Genomic DNA, 17,140 nt, shown 5'->3' with positions numbered 1-17,140 from the left:
GTGTGAGGTTAAGGAGGGCAGGTTCTATTTACTTATCCGTTTACCAATTGTTGGTTAGCATCTCCACAATTTTACTTTGCAAGCTCTGAGGCAAATGGTTTCCATTACTCTGTAACGCTATAAGGCCAATGCTGTCATGCAAAAGTGCAATATACTCTGGGCCCAAACATTTGCATAGAGAAATACAGTGTCAGGTTAATAACGTGCCTGTCTACTATCTTGACTGTTGCAACTTAACACAATAAATATTAGATTTGAATTTTTTGTTTAGAACATTTTACAATAACAAAGTGAGATTTACAGACAGATAGATGGATAGATAGATAGATAGAGAGAGAGAGAGAGATAGATAGAGAGAGAGAGAGAGATAAATAGATAGATAGATAGATAAAGATATGGAGAGATATAGAGATCAACAGAATAACAGTAATATTGGGTGAATTTCTGAATTACATCCAATCCAATTAATTTAATATGCATTACTTCCCATCTATAAATCTCCCCAAGGCTCCAGACTCACTGAGGGAATCAGTTTCAGTACACAGTAGAGAAAGTGCAAGATGTCACCTGATCCAAACATCAGGTCACCTGTTCATGCTCTGCTCTCTTGTTCATTTGACCTCCAAAATCACTGGAAAAGCCGGATGTAGGCCAATTGAACTATATCTTCTAAAGCTTACTCATATGTATTCATAGTATTTAAACGCGTCAATAATTGTTTAAATATTTATACCTGCTCTATAGTGTATTCAATTTCTATACTACTGTGTTTTATACGTACTGTTCATTCTGTAAATACTACTCTTTATATCTATCGTATGTACTATATTATACTATGAATAACACTGCACTTTACTGCTTCTTTCACCCTTCTGTTTAGATGCTTACTGCCTGTCGTTGTCTTAGTACTTGTACTCTGTGCAGTAACCATAGTGTTGAATATATTCTATTCTGTAAAGTGAAGAGGATACCAGAGATGGGAGAAGCACTCAGATCTTGTACTTGAGTAGTAGAAGTACCAGGGTGTAGGTATACTCTGTTACAAGTTAAACACCTGCATTCAAAATGTTAAAGTACTAAGCTATTAGCATCAAAATATACTTAAAGTACCTCATTCTGCAGATTGGTCTATTTCAGAATAATATATGTTTTACAATTATTCATCATTAAAGTGTTATCAAAGCTGGTAAAGGTGCAGCTAGTTTTAATGACTTTGTATAGGCTACTGCAGGGTAGCTTGTGAATTTACTCCAGGTGGAACTAAAGTCTGATTTAACACTTGGTTATATTTCACATCATTATCATCCTAATCTGTAAAGCAACTAAAGGTATTAAATAAAGTAAGTAGTGGAGTAAAAGTACACCATTTACCTCTGAATTGTAGTGGATTAGAAATAGCATAAAATGGAAATACTCAAGTAAAGTACGAGTATCTAAAAATGGTACCTAAGTACAGTACTTGAGTACATCTACTTAGTTACTCTACACCACTGTTAATAGATGGGTGTGGTTGAAACATGCTTCATGCCCTGATTTGAGAACCCTTTTTTTGCAATCGCCCACCGCGTGATCTGCCTGTTTCTGAATGATGATATTCAGAGGAGAGAAAACAGGAACCGTGTGGATCTCTGACCGACATGCCTCTCATTACTGACAGAAAATACATGCAGTAGATCTTCTGATGGGATGGTTTCTTGCATCCATTATCCTTTTCTAATGCTGTTATTCTCCTATGTGAGGCAGATCTTCCCTCAGTAATTCATTGTAGGCTCGGAGGCGGTTGTCCTGATGAAGTGTCGGCAGAGGGAGGAGGAAACCAAAGAGAGGAAGGAAACGAGGATAACGTCACAAGAAGCAGAATCGGAGTAAAACGGACTGAATAGTATTTAATGGACAGTGCTTGATGCGGGCCAGGGGACCGAGCTGCTCAATTGTGTTTGTTTACGTCGCATTTGGACAAAGATGTGTTTGTTAACTGATCGGGCGTGAAAAAAAAAAAACCTTTTCGAGGAGGAAACGGCAACACAGCAGCAGATTTCATCTTTTTTCAGCAGGCTCCACCACAGCAGAGAAATGGAAATGTGTGTAGCCCTCCTGCGTTTGCCTGTTCGCTGAAGGATTTGGAAATAGCCTAATCGTGACACACGGAGCTTTAAGTGGATCTCATTTTTTTTAATGAGCAGAAAAGACTAAATCCTCCAGCGGATTTTTTTTTTGTGGGGACGCTGCCTTCGGTTTTTTTTGTAACGGCAGAGGGGGAAAAAGCAGCAAATCATCGGGAGAATTAACAGGTAGCCACCCATTATGAAACGCTGTGACAGGCTGATGTAGGCCGGCCTATTGAGGGTAAGATGGCTGGGTGATGATGTGCCTATTCGTGGCATCATTTCGACTAAATTAATTTAGCTACATCCGCATTTTAGGAGCTGAGCATCTGAAACAAGATGTGGCCAAGGCCTTCCCTGATCAATATGTGATGTAGCATGCATTCACGGGGCCTGTCCTCCTATTTAAATACACTAGGACGAGTGTTAATGCTGCAGACGGTGAAATGAACATCGTTATGGAGCACATCCTATATATATTTATTGATATATATTTGGATCGAGGCTTCTTTCTTTTACTGCGGTTTTATTTCCGTGCGGAGCTCCCAGGCCTGCATGTGTTAACCTGGGATCTGCACCGTTTCTCTTGACATTAACATTTACTCTAACATACAGTGATGTGTGGGCTCTGCATCTCCTCCAGCTGCAGATGGAGGCAATGCCATGGTGGTGTAGCTCCACATCAGATGTGCATCTTGAAGGGGTGGGGCCAGTCACAATGTGGCATCATGTTCTTTCTATCCTTGTGTTATAAAATATGCTCTTTAAAGGCCAGGACTCTGTAATCACAGCTTTATTCTAACCCCCCCTCATCAGCATCATCATGTATGCTCAGCTACTCGGCCATGCATCAGTGCAGGTGGAGTCTATATGATGTGTGTCTTTTTCTACCATTGGCATGACTTCAGCACAAATCTGCTCGCCCTCCAGTCGATGCTCGCAGGCGACAAAAACATGCCATCGAGCATCTGGCTGGACCCATCCAGGCCTGATCCTCTGATGCATCATCACCCCCCCTCAGCCTTTCTCCTCCTCATTGGCTAAATGAGCAGCTGTGCCAGGAGACTGAGACCCATGATGCACCCCTTTTGGCGTCCATTAGTGCCGTGTGATCCATCTGGTCGCAGGTCCCTCCAGGGAACAGTGACCTACTGTAGCTAATTGCTCTTCCTTTTCGCTGTGCACTGTATGCATGTTTGCTGAGGATTTGAATTGCTGCACAAATGCAAATAGAGGCTCCCTCTTTGAATGAGTAACTGTGCTCATATCAGGAACAGGATATGCTGACTTCATATTGGATGTGATGTACAGTATTTGCATGACCTCAGTTGGCCCGTAGCTAAATGAAACATCTCCTGCCATGTTCATTTGTAAGAAACCACAGCGTTCAGATGAGATGAAGATGAGTGTGTCCAGCATTAGCACAAGTTCTGACTTGACACACGACCTGTATAGTGTTACGCTCTCCCTCAGCCTCAAAGGGAGTGTTCGCTCAGTTTCTGCTGCCTGGTAGCGATGCTGGCTGCTCGATAGCAGCTTAGTCATTACAGATTATTCTCCCCAGTTTAACTAGACATGGTTGCACAGCCGTAAACAGATTACAAGGTTTTTTCTCACTGTGTGGGTCCAGTAAACCTCAGAGATTAAAATGCATTTTTTATATCTAATTGTTTTGTTTTTTAATCTCAAATCAATGGCAGACTGTATTTTAAGTCATTTATTTTACTTAATTGATTAATTTTTGATGAAAGTGGACTCGTGGATTACGGGATTATGGCAGTATGAAACTATGCTAATCCGAAATTGGCCTCACTTATACATCTGCAGTTATTTGTATTAATTCCGAGATTATGCTCGATGTATATCAGAGTCTGATATTTGAACTCTTCCCACTAACAGGTGACAGCTTGAAAAATCCAAGATGAGTGAGTTGGAGCAACTTCGCCAGGAGGCTGAGCAGCTTAGGAACCAGATACGAGTAAGTCAAATGTTTTTACAGTTTTTAATGTTAGTATAGATAATGCTGATATATTCACATGGTTTGAAATGTATTTGTTTCATCCTATGATCCCTTGTCTTTTAGGATGCCAGGAAAGCATGTGGAGACTCAACCCTGACACAGGTAAGTGCAAATGATCCAGCTATCATGAATATCTATACATGTTTAAGGGAAGCTTGATTTGAGTGATAACCATTGGTTTGGTGACCATTAGTATGGAAACATGATACCTTAAACCAAAGGTAAAACTACATTTGGTTTTAAAGACCTTGAAGGTTAAAAAAATTGTACGCTATTGAATTTGGCATGCACAATTTGTAAAAAATACATGATGAGTTCTTGTTATTTATACCGGCTCCCACCCACAATATCACCAGAGTAACATGAGGTTTAACCATTCATTTATAACATTCGTTTTTACATTTCTATGCATTCATATCATCTAACTTGGTATGACTTTCTTGATGTCCCTGTGCGGGGTTTTGTCCTCAGGTTTTCACCATTTTGTTAGAATCCCAAGTTTCACTCTGGACCTTGGAACTCAATTATCAATTAAAAAAGGATAGAGGGTGACGGTGTAATTGTTTGATTAACCTCTGCTCTCTAACCCAGATAACTGCTGGTCTGGATCCTGTGGGGCGGATCCAGATGCGGACGAGGCGCACCCTCCGAGGCCATCTCGCTAAGATCTATGCCATGCACTGGGGCACTGACTCAAAGTAAGTCCATACTATACAGAACATGTTCAACTATACGTTTATAATACATTTAAATATACAACAGAGAAACAATACTTCATTTAATAACCTTACTGAACTGTAGCCTAAACTAGCTGTGCCTAAAAGTGTTAGTCTAAGCTAAATCTAAGCTAAGTCTTTGCCTGTTCACACTGTTCTTTGTGCTAATTAGCTAATGTTAGCATGCTAACACATACTGAATGGTGGAAATGGTAAACATTACACCTGATTCAGCATTTTGGAATTATCATTAGACAGATAATATTAGCATTTAGCTCCAAGTGATGGTTTTTTAACATGTTTGTAGCAGTTTTAGGTTCAGTACTATACACTACACTTAAAGGTGGGGTAGGTAAGTTTGAGAAACCGGCTCGAGATACACTTTTTGTTATATTCCATGGAATGCTCTTAACATCCCGATAGCAATGAATATCTGAAGTGCGTTGAAAAAAAATCCATACAAAAATGTCATCTGTGGAAGCCGTGGTGCTGTAAAAAGCACGACCAATCATTTTAGCCGGCCCGGCTAAAGTAACTGGATGGCCTACCTGCCTGTCAGCCTTCCATCTGTGCGCAAACTTATCTCGTGTCCTCATTGGTCATGTGCGTGTTCGTGTGTGTTGGAGGAGGGGCTCTGTAAGGAAGTGGCAGATGTTTTCCGGCTGTGTATTTTCAAATTCTAGCGCACTCGAGCTGGTTTCTGCAAAATTACCTACCCTACCTTTAAGATAACACAAAAGCTGTTGTTAGGCATTGTGTGGCCTTTACCCACACAATGTCTTGAGAGAGAGACATGTACCAACCGGGAAGAGAATCAAAATGACCTAAAAGAAACTACAAAAAAATATAAAAAGAGAACAGCTGCAAAGACAGCCAAAGGAAACAACCACAAAGGCCACAAACACACACAAAAAGAGGCTAACCTGCCCATGATCGGTGCTGAAATACATACGGTAAACCTTTCCATCTTTCTACATTTTGGCTGTACTAGTGGACTTGTCAATGTGGAAGACAGGTGTTTTAACTGAGAGTCAACAATGTTATATGTCCATTGACAGATAAGGTATGTTTGCTCTCCACAGGCTTCTGGTTAGTGCCTCTCAAGATGGAAAACTGATCGTGTGGGACAGCTACACCACTAACAAGGTAAAGTCAGCTGACTTATTCTGCTTATCGGCTGGATAAATAATCACACTCGGCCTCCGTTCCAACTGGAAATCAAAGTGGAGTAAAGTCCTTCTCTCTTAGGAGTGCGGTTTACTCATTTTGTAACCGATGCTGACATATTCTTGCATTTAATTTACAAGGGATATTGTGTTTTCAATGTTAACAAAACCTATGCTCTTATTAAAGGCGACGTATTATGCAGAATCCTCTTCTTCATGTCTCTTCTACATCAACATGTGTCCCCTCTGTGTAAAGAGACTCTGAAAGTTTCAGGAACAAAGATTCTCTCACTTTTTGTTCTGATCCATTTCTATAAAAACCTGTCTGAAAATGAGCTGATCCGATTTTGGCCACTTTATGATGTCATAACGATTTTTTAGCTTGTGTAACCATTAGCCAATCACCAACCAAGGTTACCCCCCTCTTATCACCTGAATCTCCTCCTAGAGCACCATTAGGCGCTTTCACACTGGAGTACTTTTCCCAGGAATAGTTCCGATAGTTCCTGGGATTTTGCGTTCACACCAAAAAAATCTGGAACTAGAACCTTTTTTTGGGAACCTTTTCACCCCTTTTTTGTCCCTGCTAAAGAGCAGGGATTTTCCTGGGGAGAAAAAGGTTCCAATTTCTGTTTGGCTGGGCGAATTGTAAACCACGCCCCGTAAAACTCAGAAAAGTTTTGTGATGCCGCCATTTTATTTGCTCGCATTATTAACATTAGCATTAGCCCAGCGCACCAACAGTTATGGGAACACACAAGAAAACATGGGAGCGGTGGAGATGAGGAGGTGTCGGCGCTTCTGGCGATTTACTCGGAAGGCTTCAGTAGAAGCTGCTGGGAGTCCCAAAGCCAGTAAACCAAAAGCAGAAGAAGAAGAAGTGACGTCAGCGGCTTCATTTGCCTAATCCTCCCTCAGGGACATATTCCGGTGTGAACGCGATTTACTAGATAATTCCAGGAAATAAAAGTTCCGGGGAAAAGTACTTGGTGTGAACACGCCTTTTGTGTTCTTTGTAACCAAATCTCTCTCAGAGGGGCGTGGGGAGGGGCTCCTTATTTTCATCTAAAGTAACAATCAGAGAATCAGCACTTTGGAAACAGGGCTGAAACAGAGGGGATTATGGGATGCTGCAATGATCTGTTTGGTGTTTGGAGCCAAACACTTCAGAGACATGTTTTGTATATATCTGAGACCTATAATATATTGATGAAAAACAGTATAATAGGGGACCTTTACGTTTTGACTAGTTAAACGTGTATTAATGCCTCCTTAGATACACGCAATCCCTTTGCGCTCCTCCTGGGTGATGACCTGTGCGTACGCCCCCTCTGGGAACTACGTGGCCTGCGGAGGCCTGGACAACATCTGCTCCATCTACTGCCTGAAGACTCGCGAGGGCAACGTGAGGGTCAGCAGGGAGCTACCTGGCCACACAGGTGAGAAACATGGCGCTCTAAAACCCACTTCTCCTGGAGTTCAACCCTCCCTGTGAGTCGAACTGACGCGATGTTTCAGGAGAGCGAGCAGCAGTGCCTCGGCCTCGTGGGAAAGCTCCGCTCCCAAAACCCCTAAACAATGAAGATTTAATTTACATGGTTAATTAATCACAGGGCAGCGGCATCTTAATGAGCTGAGACATCAACTCCCGTCTGAGAGACTCCGCTGTGACACTGTAGCTGCTGAACGTCATTCACAAAATAGGTAGTGGCTTTATATGTAGATGAGGCTGCAATGACTTATTTGTACAGAATTTGAAAGGTTTTAAAAATATGTAACACTTTCTAAGTCCATTATACAGTATGCACATACTTAAAATGACTTGTAATCTGCTTATAGCACTGTATAATTATAGTAAGTAGCACTCATATGTTCTCTTACTGTGTTATAACAGTAATCATAAAGCATTTAAGATTCAAGTTGTATAATACGTTATAACTACGGGTCACACATTGCCTTTTTGTGCATGCTTTAGTGTTAAAATGTATTTCTAAGAGCAATTATATTAACATTACATTTGATTAAAATAGTGATTAATGCATCATGAAAAGAGGCCAATGTTTTACAACTATGGGAATTATATATAATATGCTATTAAAAAACGACCAGCAACAATAAAGACCAATGAAACAGATTCTCTTGGTGCTCATATTCTTCGAACGACCGTGCTCTTTGAGGGAAAGACTGTGTTATTGTCATGAAGTATCAGGTGTCAAGATCAACAAAACAGAAAGCTCAATAACCAACTCCATCATAAATAAATAATTTGATGGTTTGATATAAATGCAGGAAATGACATTCACTTTTCCCCCTAATGTTTTGTACAATCAGTGTACTGTTACATAATATTCCTATTTCATGGTTATTGTATTACAGTAGCTTCCACTCAACTATCAACTACCCTTAAAGAGGACATTATGTTAGGGTTCAGGTTCACATCAGTATGTAGTGTCTCTACTGGGACATGTCTCCTTGCTTTAATGTTCAGAAAGCTCTTTATTTTTCTCATACTGCTGCAGCACCTCTTTTCACCCTCTGTCTGAAACCAGAGCCCAGTCTGCTCTGATTGGTTAGCTGGCCGGCTCTGTTGTGATTGGTCAATTGCTTAGAGATGTCCCGCCCCTTAGTCTATCAGGTACAATGTGTGGGAGCTATAGAGAGGCGAAGTCACGCCCATCTACTTCCGCCCCATGGGACCTTATTTCTGAAAAATTATGTATTGAAGTCAATGGAGAGAGAAAACGTATCTTTCGATCCCGTTTGAATTGTGCCATGAATTACACATATGATGTTTGTCAATCTTAACAAATCATTTCCATGTCAAAAAAGTCACAGTTAGTCTTAAAACTGTTGAAATATAAGACTATGAAAAATACGCAACTAGAAAGACTACAAATCCCAGAGTCGCGTACATTAACGTTACACATTGCACTCGTGTTACCAAAACCTTGTAAAGCCGGTCCCGCATGCTGGCTCTTACGGAACCGACTAACTCCCCTTTTGTGTATGTACAGCTCTCAACATGCCCAGACTTGTAGTGATTTTCACCTCTTTTAATACTTTTCACTTCATTCTGAAAGGAAGAGGTGAAATGTGCTAACGTGACGGCCATCTTGGTGTTGGTGACGTATGCAAGACCAGAGTTGTAGTTCATTGAGCGCTTCACACAAAAAAAAATTGTTACTTCACAGTTTTACGACACATTTTAATTTTTTTGACTTGCAAAATTATCTTTTAAATTGACAAACATCATATGTGTAATTCGTTGCACAATTCAAACGGGATCAAAAGATAATCTTTCTCTCTCCATTGACTTCAATACATGATTTTTCCAAAATAAGGTCCCATGGAGCTCCCCCGGAGAAGGAGGGACTTTGCTTCTCTATAGCTAATAGAAGCACGAGGGTTAGATAGAACAGAAGTAAACAGTTAACAAAGGAGTCCAATGGAGGCGTTCCAGACCATTTACATGCACAACAACCTAAATAACAAACTACAGGAAAGGGAAAACCCCCAAAACTCCCCCTGACGCCTGTCCTCTGTTCTCTCAGGTTACCTGTCATGTTGCCGTTTCATCGATGACAATCAAATCATCACGAGTTCAGGAGACACCACCTGGTGAGCCACAGAGATTTAAAACGCAAATACATATGTTCTTCCACTCTGCTCAGTGTCTAACTCTCTGCCCTCTCTCTGCCCCAGTGCACTGTGGGACATCGAGACGAGTCAGCAGACCACAGTGTTCTCGGGCCACAGTGGAGACGTCATGAGTCTGTCTCTGTCGCCCGACCTGCGCACCTTCGTGTCCGGAGCCTGCGACGCCTCGGTCAAACTGTGGGACATCAGAGACAGCATGTGCCGGCAGACCTTCACGGGCCACGAGTCGGACATCAACGCCATCTGTGTGAGTGTGGAAGGGCAGTGGCCAAACTACAAACTTTAATCAAGATTCAAAGCTTTTATGTTCATGTGTTCATAGCTACAGTGTAGATATATCAATGATCATTAGGTCACAGGCTCCTCCCACAATGCAACACAATACAACAGATAATAGTAAATCAAATCAAATAGAATATAATAGAAACATTGCAGAATAGTCTATATGCAGTAATTGGAATATTGATATAAGTTGCAAACAGATGAATGTCATGGATGTTCTTTCAAAAGTGCAGGTGTTTATCAGTCTTATGGCCTGTGGGATGAAACTGTCCCTAATGGTGCATTCACACTGCAGCGCGGAGCTCGCTTTAAGCGTGCCGAGCCGTGCGGGGCCTGTTTTTGGTTGCGCTTCCACTTGGCCTAGTTTTGGCCCGGGGCTACTTTTTCACCTTTTTTCTGGCCCGACTAAATCGTGGTTCTATCGAAGCCAACAAGCGGGGCCAACAACCGGGCGGAATATGCTAAACTAGTGACGACTGCTGATTGGTCAGAGAGAATCGTCACAATTCTCGCGCGACTTAATCCCTAGTGTCGCATATATTAAGGGACGCTTGCAGCATTTTTGAAAACAGTGAACCTAAGAAGAGAAAACCACATACCAAGAAGCAAGGACACGATGGCTTCCACATCCTCCATTGTTGTTGTGTGTTTTGTGAGTTGTGTCGCATTGAAGTTGACGTCACGGCAGTTGTATGCAGCGTCGCTCCGCCCGCCAAAAAGCTGATCGCCCCGCCTACACTGCGTTACTATAGTAACTACTCCAGTTCCTAAACTGTAATGTGAGCGCAGCATTAAAGTGAGCCGGGTCTAATAAGGCCTAACCAAACCGAGCGAGGCCGAGCGAGGCCTGCAGTGTAAGTGCGCCATAAGTGTGCTGGTTTTAGTCCGGATGCTGCGGTACGTAACCGTAAAAACGGTAAACTGTCTAAATACGTACCATTTTTATTATTTATCCTATTTACTTATCATGGGAAGTAGTATTTAATCAAACAATTGGGGTCTTCAAAATCACCATACATCAAAAGATATGCTACATTTAATGCAAAATTAAATAAATGTATGTATTTATGTATTCAAATGGTAGAAATGTCAGTTTTCAGCTTCTGAAATATTAGGATTTCCTGCTTTTCTCTGTTTTATTTCAATTTAAACACATTATCTTTTGGCTTTGGACTGACAACATATTTAAAAACATCACCTCGAGTCGGACATCAACGCCATCTGTGTGAGTGTGAAAGGGCACGGTGGCTCTGTGGCCAAACTGTCTCAATACGTACTATTTGTATTATTTATCCTTATCTTATATAAGTTCAGTTCACTTATCATGCAAAGTAGTATTTAATCAAACAACTGGTGTCTTTAAAATCACCATAAATCAAAAGATATGCTACATTTAGTACAAAATATGAAAGATTTACTCGAGCTGCAAAGATAAGTTGACCCGTCAATAAGTCAACTGGCAAATAAAACCATTTATTTGATAACACGTTGGTCATTAATGTATTTTTAAAAGTACAAATGGTAGAAATGGCTGTTTTCAGCTTCTGAAATATTAGGATTTCCTGCTTTTCTCAATGTTCTTTTACGCGGGTGGCTCTGTGGCCAAACTGTCCAAATACGTACTATTTTTATTTATCCTTATCTTATTTAAGTTAAGCTCACTTATCATGGGAAGTAGTATTTAATCAAACAATTGGGGTGTTAAAAATCACCATGAATAGTTGACCCAATTTATTTGATAACACATTGGTCATTAAAATATTTTTCTTTAATGTCCAAATGGTAAAATGTGCTTTTTTCAGCAATTCAGATTTCCTGCTTTTCTCTGTTTTATTTAATTTAAAACACAATATATTTTAGTTTTGGACTGACAACACATTTAAAAACATCACCTTGGACTTATTAAATGTCTTTAATTTGCCATTTAAAAATCTTTTTTTAGCCACAAAGTTGATTGAAAAACGAACTAAGGGTCAACCCATATTGACAGAAAATAAATAAAAACAATATTAAGACATATAGTTTCATCCAGCCAATTAAATATCTAAATATATACGAGATAAAAAAAGAAAATAAGCTGCCTTGTGCTGTCTATTAACTAAAATTAGAAGCCTGTTATCCTTAGTGGTCTAAAGTGTCCCTCCTGTCCTCCGTCTGACTCTCATAGCAACAGAGCAGCCCCAGGATTTGTCTCGCAGTGATGTCACACGCTGTCTTGTCTCCAGCTTTGGGGGGGGGTGGGATTTAAACTAGGAGCACGCCAGAGGATTAACGAGATTATCAATTAACACCATATCTGAACATCCTGACTCCATCTGATTCCGGACGGATGCACCACAAAGGTTACAGCCCATACATGACAGGTGGAAGGATCCACAATAAAACATATTGCTGGTTTTAAATCTCTCCAATTGATCAGATTCAGTCTGAGAGCAGAGACGCGAGTAGCTAAGGAGAATCGTAGAACAAGGACTTACCTACTTGTCATCTCTTGTTAAGAGTATTTCTGTAGGCCCAATTCCAAACGGACCCCCGACTCACTCCCCCAAACTCTGTCTGTACTCACACTTACAGCTGATGAGGCTCCTTCTTTGAGGCGAGGCGTTGGGAAGAACTCCCCTCTCTCCGGCAGAAACAGGAAATGTTGTAACTTTTCACAACAACGGTTAAATCAGCATCACCTGGACAAAAAAAATGATTTATTTAATATATTATTTGTAATAAAACTCTAAATCTATAGTGGTATTTTCATTTTTTGTAAACTTATTTTCATTTTTTGATCTGATGTTTACGAGCTGATTGGTTTTTTGCGACGGTCCCTGAAATCAAATGCAAACTTTTCTAGATTAGACACAAATAAATGAAAATACAATTTCATCTTTAAGTTTCTAACAGCACTTGTAACAATGGGGGTATAAAGAGAGCTGGATATACAGTTGGAGGCGGGACCTTGTTCATTAAAGTACCATATCTGGGCCAATACAGAACTTGAGTTTTCCTCAAGCCCCGCCTTCGAACTCCTGCTCTCGGGCTCAGTCAAATGTAAGCAGAGGTAAAATAACTCCGGATACAGATTTTAGCACATTTTACAACTTCAAGGCCCTAATAGTACTAATAGACTCTGTAGTTGAGTAGGCAAAACAAATGTATCAGCTGGGACACGACAGACGTCTCTTTCTCAATGTAAGTCAATAGGATAAAGTACTTGGTCCAATGACGTAACGGGCAGACACGGAGGTTGTAGTTCCGCCGTTTGACCACTACAAAGATTTAAATCTGTGCACTAGCTAAAGGGCTTGGCGCGTCCATTTGGAATTGGGCCTTTTCCTCTCTTCCTGCTTCTTATCCTTATTCTTCTTCTTCTTCTCCTCCTCTTCCTCCTCCTCAGTTCTTTCCCAACGGCAGCGCCTTCGCCACCGGCTCGGACGATGCCACCTGCAGGCTGTTCGATCTCCGTGCCGACCAGGAGCTCAGCCTCTATTGCCATGACAACATCATCTGCGGCATCACCTCCGTGGCTTTCTCCCGCTCCGGCCGCCTGCTGCTGGCCGGTTACGACGACTTTAACTGCAACATCTGGGACGCCATGAAGGGAGACAGAGCAGGTGGGTGACAAAGAGTAGCTCTAAATCCGGGGTGTCCAAACCTTTTTCACCGAGGGCCACATACAGAAACATATACGAAGGGCTGGGCCACTCACTGGAGGTATATCGCCTCATAGGTTCAGTTCTAAGTTAGCAAAATCAATCAAATGGAGGTAAATGATGCTTGTGAGTGGTATCAGCTCATCAGCTCAGATTGATTATAATAAGGAAATGTTCAAATGTTTCCAACTTTAATAGACTGAATTTATTTCAAAAGTGGTCTTATTAACACATGAATACTACTGTGTAATATATGTTTACATTTATATTCAAGAAGTACAATATAAGACAAGCACAAGTTTAATTTGTGGGCCATATTCCATTATACCTTTTGAAATTTCTGAGGGCCGATTCAAGATGGTCCGAGGGCCGCGTTTGGCCCACGGGCCGTAGTTTAGACACCCCTGCTCTAAAGTAAAACTTTAAATGTAGAGACACTCCGTTTAGACGTCAACAATATTAGTAGTTTTACAAAAGTTAGTTTACTGTGTTTCTTTTTGCAACTTGATTCTTAAAATCGTCTAAACTAGGCTTATAAGATGTCGAGCAAACGACATCTCTTCACGGGGACATGTAACACATTCACACTAACTCTGTTTCTGACCTTCACCTGCAATTATTTACTCAAATACCAAGTAAGAGTACACCTGGTGCCCTCTTTTGATTTGATTTGTCTTTTTAATTAACCACGAGTGGCATAACATCATCATTCGAAGCCAAACAAAGGTATCACGACTGTAAGAGAAACACATCAAATTGAACGATAATGCGTAACTAATGTCTGTTTAAAAGGCGTCTAAGGGGATTAAAGAGGCCCTGTTATGCTTTTGGGCTTTTCCCTTTCCTGTAGTGTGGTATAGGTTTTAGTGCATGTCAATGGTCCCAAAGCTCCCTCCGGCTACTAATATGAACCCGTAAATGAGCGTTATATGTCCTCTATAAGGACACAAAGGAAGGGAGCTGTGACAGTAATGTTTTCTAGCAGTTGATTCACACGTCTCGAGCCTTGTTTTCTAACAAAATGTGTTGCAAGTTAACGCAGTTCTAAACACAAGGTCGCTATGTGTTCAAAAAAGTTTCACCACAGTCTTGAGAGCAAAACATTTTAGAGTAACAAGTGTTCTTTTGTCTGTCCCCGTCCCCCCTGCAGGGGTCCTGGCCGGCCATGACAATCGTGTGAGCTGTCTGGGTGTGACGGATGACGGTATGGCAGTGAGCACCGGGTCCTGGGACAGCTTCCTCAAGATCTGGAACTGAGCTGTGCACACCGACAGCAACACACACACACACACACACACACACACACACACACACACACACACACACACACACACACACACACACACACACACAGACACAGACACAGACACAGACACACACACACACACATACACACACACACACACACACACACACACACACACACACACACACACACACACACACACACACACACACCTCCCTTCTTTGGACACAGTTTGCACCCTGTATTCACTGTATGTAAGATTCAACAGACAAACTGCAACATTGTACTGTACATAATATATATGACTTAGGTATGACTTTATACACACACGCGCACACACACGCACACACACACACACACACACACACACACAAACACATGCACACTACCTACAGCTGATTTAAGTAAAGACCTGCACACGCAAACACACACACACACACACACACACACACACACACACACACACACACACACACACACACACACACACACACACACACACACACGCGCGCCGTAAGGGGGTGAAAAGTTAGGACGATTCTAAGGGCCCGTGACAGACAGGGGCCCAAATTATTTTAGAACATTAAGAAAAAAATGTTTAAGTAACCATGTGATATCTTTTCATGGGGCCCAAAATCCCTGGCGGCGCCCCTGCACACACACACACACGTATTCTGTAAAATGTAAAAATGTGACAAAAACAGTTGAATCTTCAGTTGCTTAAATAAAAAAAAAAACACAAATGCCACTATGACCTGAAGCCTTTTAACACGTCTAACATGCTCATATACACACACACACACACACACACACACACACACACACACACACACACACACACACACACACACACACACACACACACACACACACACACACACACACACACACACACACACACACACACACACACACACACATAGTTTTTCCTGCGAGACACTGCTCCTCCAGTTAAACAGGGGAGAAGACGTTATTGGACAACTCTGTCTTTGTTTACAATGAAGTCCAAAATGCACTTCAGACAAAACATTTCTGTACTATTTTTGTCTCGGTAGCACATGTATCTCTGCGACACTAATGTGAAGGAAGTGAGGAGAGAGTCATGTGAGTCCATCAACACTGAAAAAAGAGGAGAATATCAACTCTTATTTTCATCTGGCTCGAGACATTATGTAGTCACTGTTTTTATAGATACGTACCCCCCACACACAGTACATCTGCTCTTCTTGTTTTATTTTTTACACTTATTTTATTCATGTTCTCCCTGTGTGCCTCAGATACACTTTAAGGATTATTAATAGAGAATATTGATACAGTTAAATTAACATTAAAAAAAAGATCTGAGATTCAAAAAAGGTGGGTGAAAAAATAAAAGCATTATAAGACACATCTTAATAAAGCAGGAGCCAGTATTCATACTTTGACTTTGTCAATGTATTATCTGGACTTTACGATGGTATAATTGTACATAATATTAATAAATAAATAGCCTCTCCTGCCAGTTATCGTGGTTTTCTTTATTCACACACTGTGGAAGTGATGAACTCGATGTAAAGAGATACAGTTTGGCCATTTGATATGACTACACATGATATGTCTGGTACTGGATTTGCAACACACACATTGACCTGAAAGGTTCCCACGCTATTTAGAAACTATACAATTGGTCATTTTACAGCATAGGTCAATTTTGTCAATTTTAGTTAGTTATTCTTATTTTACAATAACACAATTTTTGTTTAATATTATGGTCAATTTTTTTTTGAGGGGTCATTTGAAATGTTGTCGTTAAATTAATTAAAAAATATCCTATTAACCTTCCTGTTTTACTCAAATGTGACCAGTTTCTTCATGTTTTAAGGTGTTATTTCATCCAATTGCCACAAAAAACAAAACATGGATGGTTCCATATTATGTTATTAGAAATACTGGTCACGGGTTGTTTAATGTTTAATTCAAATTCAAAAGATCTGTGGTCATCTGCTGTACATTTTGAAAAATTATTAAAGTTTTGCCTTTTATAAATTATATTCTTAGGTTTAATTAGATTTAAATTAATTCTATTGACCATCAATTCCTACATAAAAAAAAAAGCTTTAGGTAATAGGATTTGAGTGATGATTGGTTTATAACGCAAGGTTGAAAGCCACGAGGGAAACAAGTAAAAAAGGCATGAAAACACAAAGTTGGAATATGTTGTGCTCAGTTTCTATTGCAGAAAGACAACGTGGTAAGGTCACACTGATGGTTTTTGCCAAATCATTAATCAATGTTTAACAGACTAATAGTTTGGGTAAAGAACAT

The 17,140-nt window shown here is 40.6% G+C and overlaps 1 protein-coding gene across 2 annotated transcripts; it reads left to right on the top strand.

Moving 5' to 3' along the window:
- Window positions 1-1,583: 1,583 nt before the first annotated feature.
- Window positions 1,584-16,337, top strand: gnb2 (guanine nucleotide binding protein (G protein), beta polypeptide 2). 2 transcript variants are annotated; one of them, XM_079647390.1, is made up of 10 exons: window positions 1,584-2,291; window positions 4,005-4,083; window positions 4,189-4,227; window positions 4,717-4,823; window positions 5,924-5,987; window positions 7,284-7,446; window positions 9,559-9,625; window positions 9,710-9,911; window positions 13,335-13,551; window positions 14,741-16,337. In XM_079647390.1, exons 2-10 carry the CDS (start codon window positions 4,027-4,029, stop codon window positions 14,845-14,847), a joined length of 1,023 nt encoding a protein of 340 aa, XP_079503516.1. In that variant the 5' UTR covers window positions 1,584-2,291; window positions 4,005-4,026; the 3' UTR covers window positions 14,848-16,337. The 2 variants fall into 2 exon arrangements, with proteins under 2 accessions (XP_079503516.1, XP_079503517.1); XM_079647391.1 differs by lacking the exon at window positions 1,584-2,291 and adding an exon at window positions 2,322-2,346.
- The last annotated feature ends 803 nt before the right edge of the window (window positions 16,338-17,140 follow it).

The sequence above is a fragment of the Notothenia rossii genome (assembly GCF_949606895.1).
Source record: "Notothenia rossii genome assembly, chromosome: 9".
In the NCBI taxonomy this organism is placed as follows: domain Eukaryota; kingdom Metazoa; phylum Chordata; class Actinopteri; order Perciformes; family Nototheniidae; genus Notothenia; species Notothenia rossii.
This window is presented reverse-complemented; position numbering and strand designations above follow the sequence as displayed.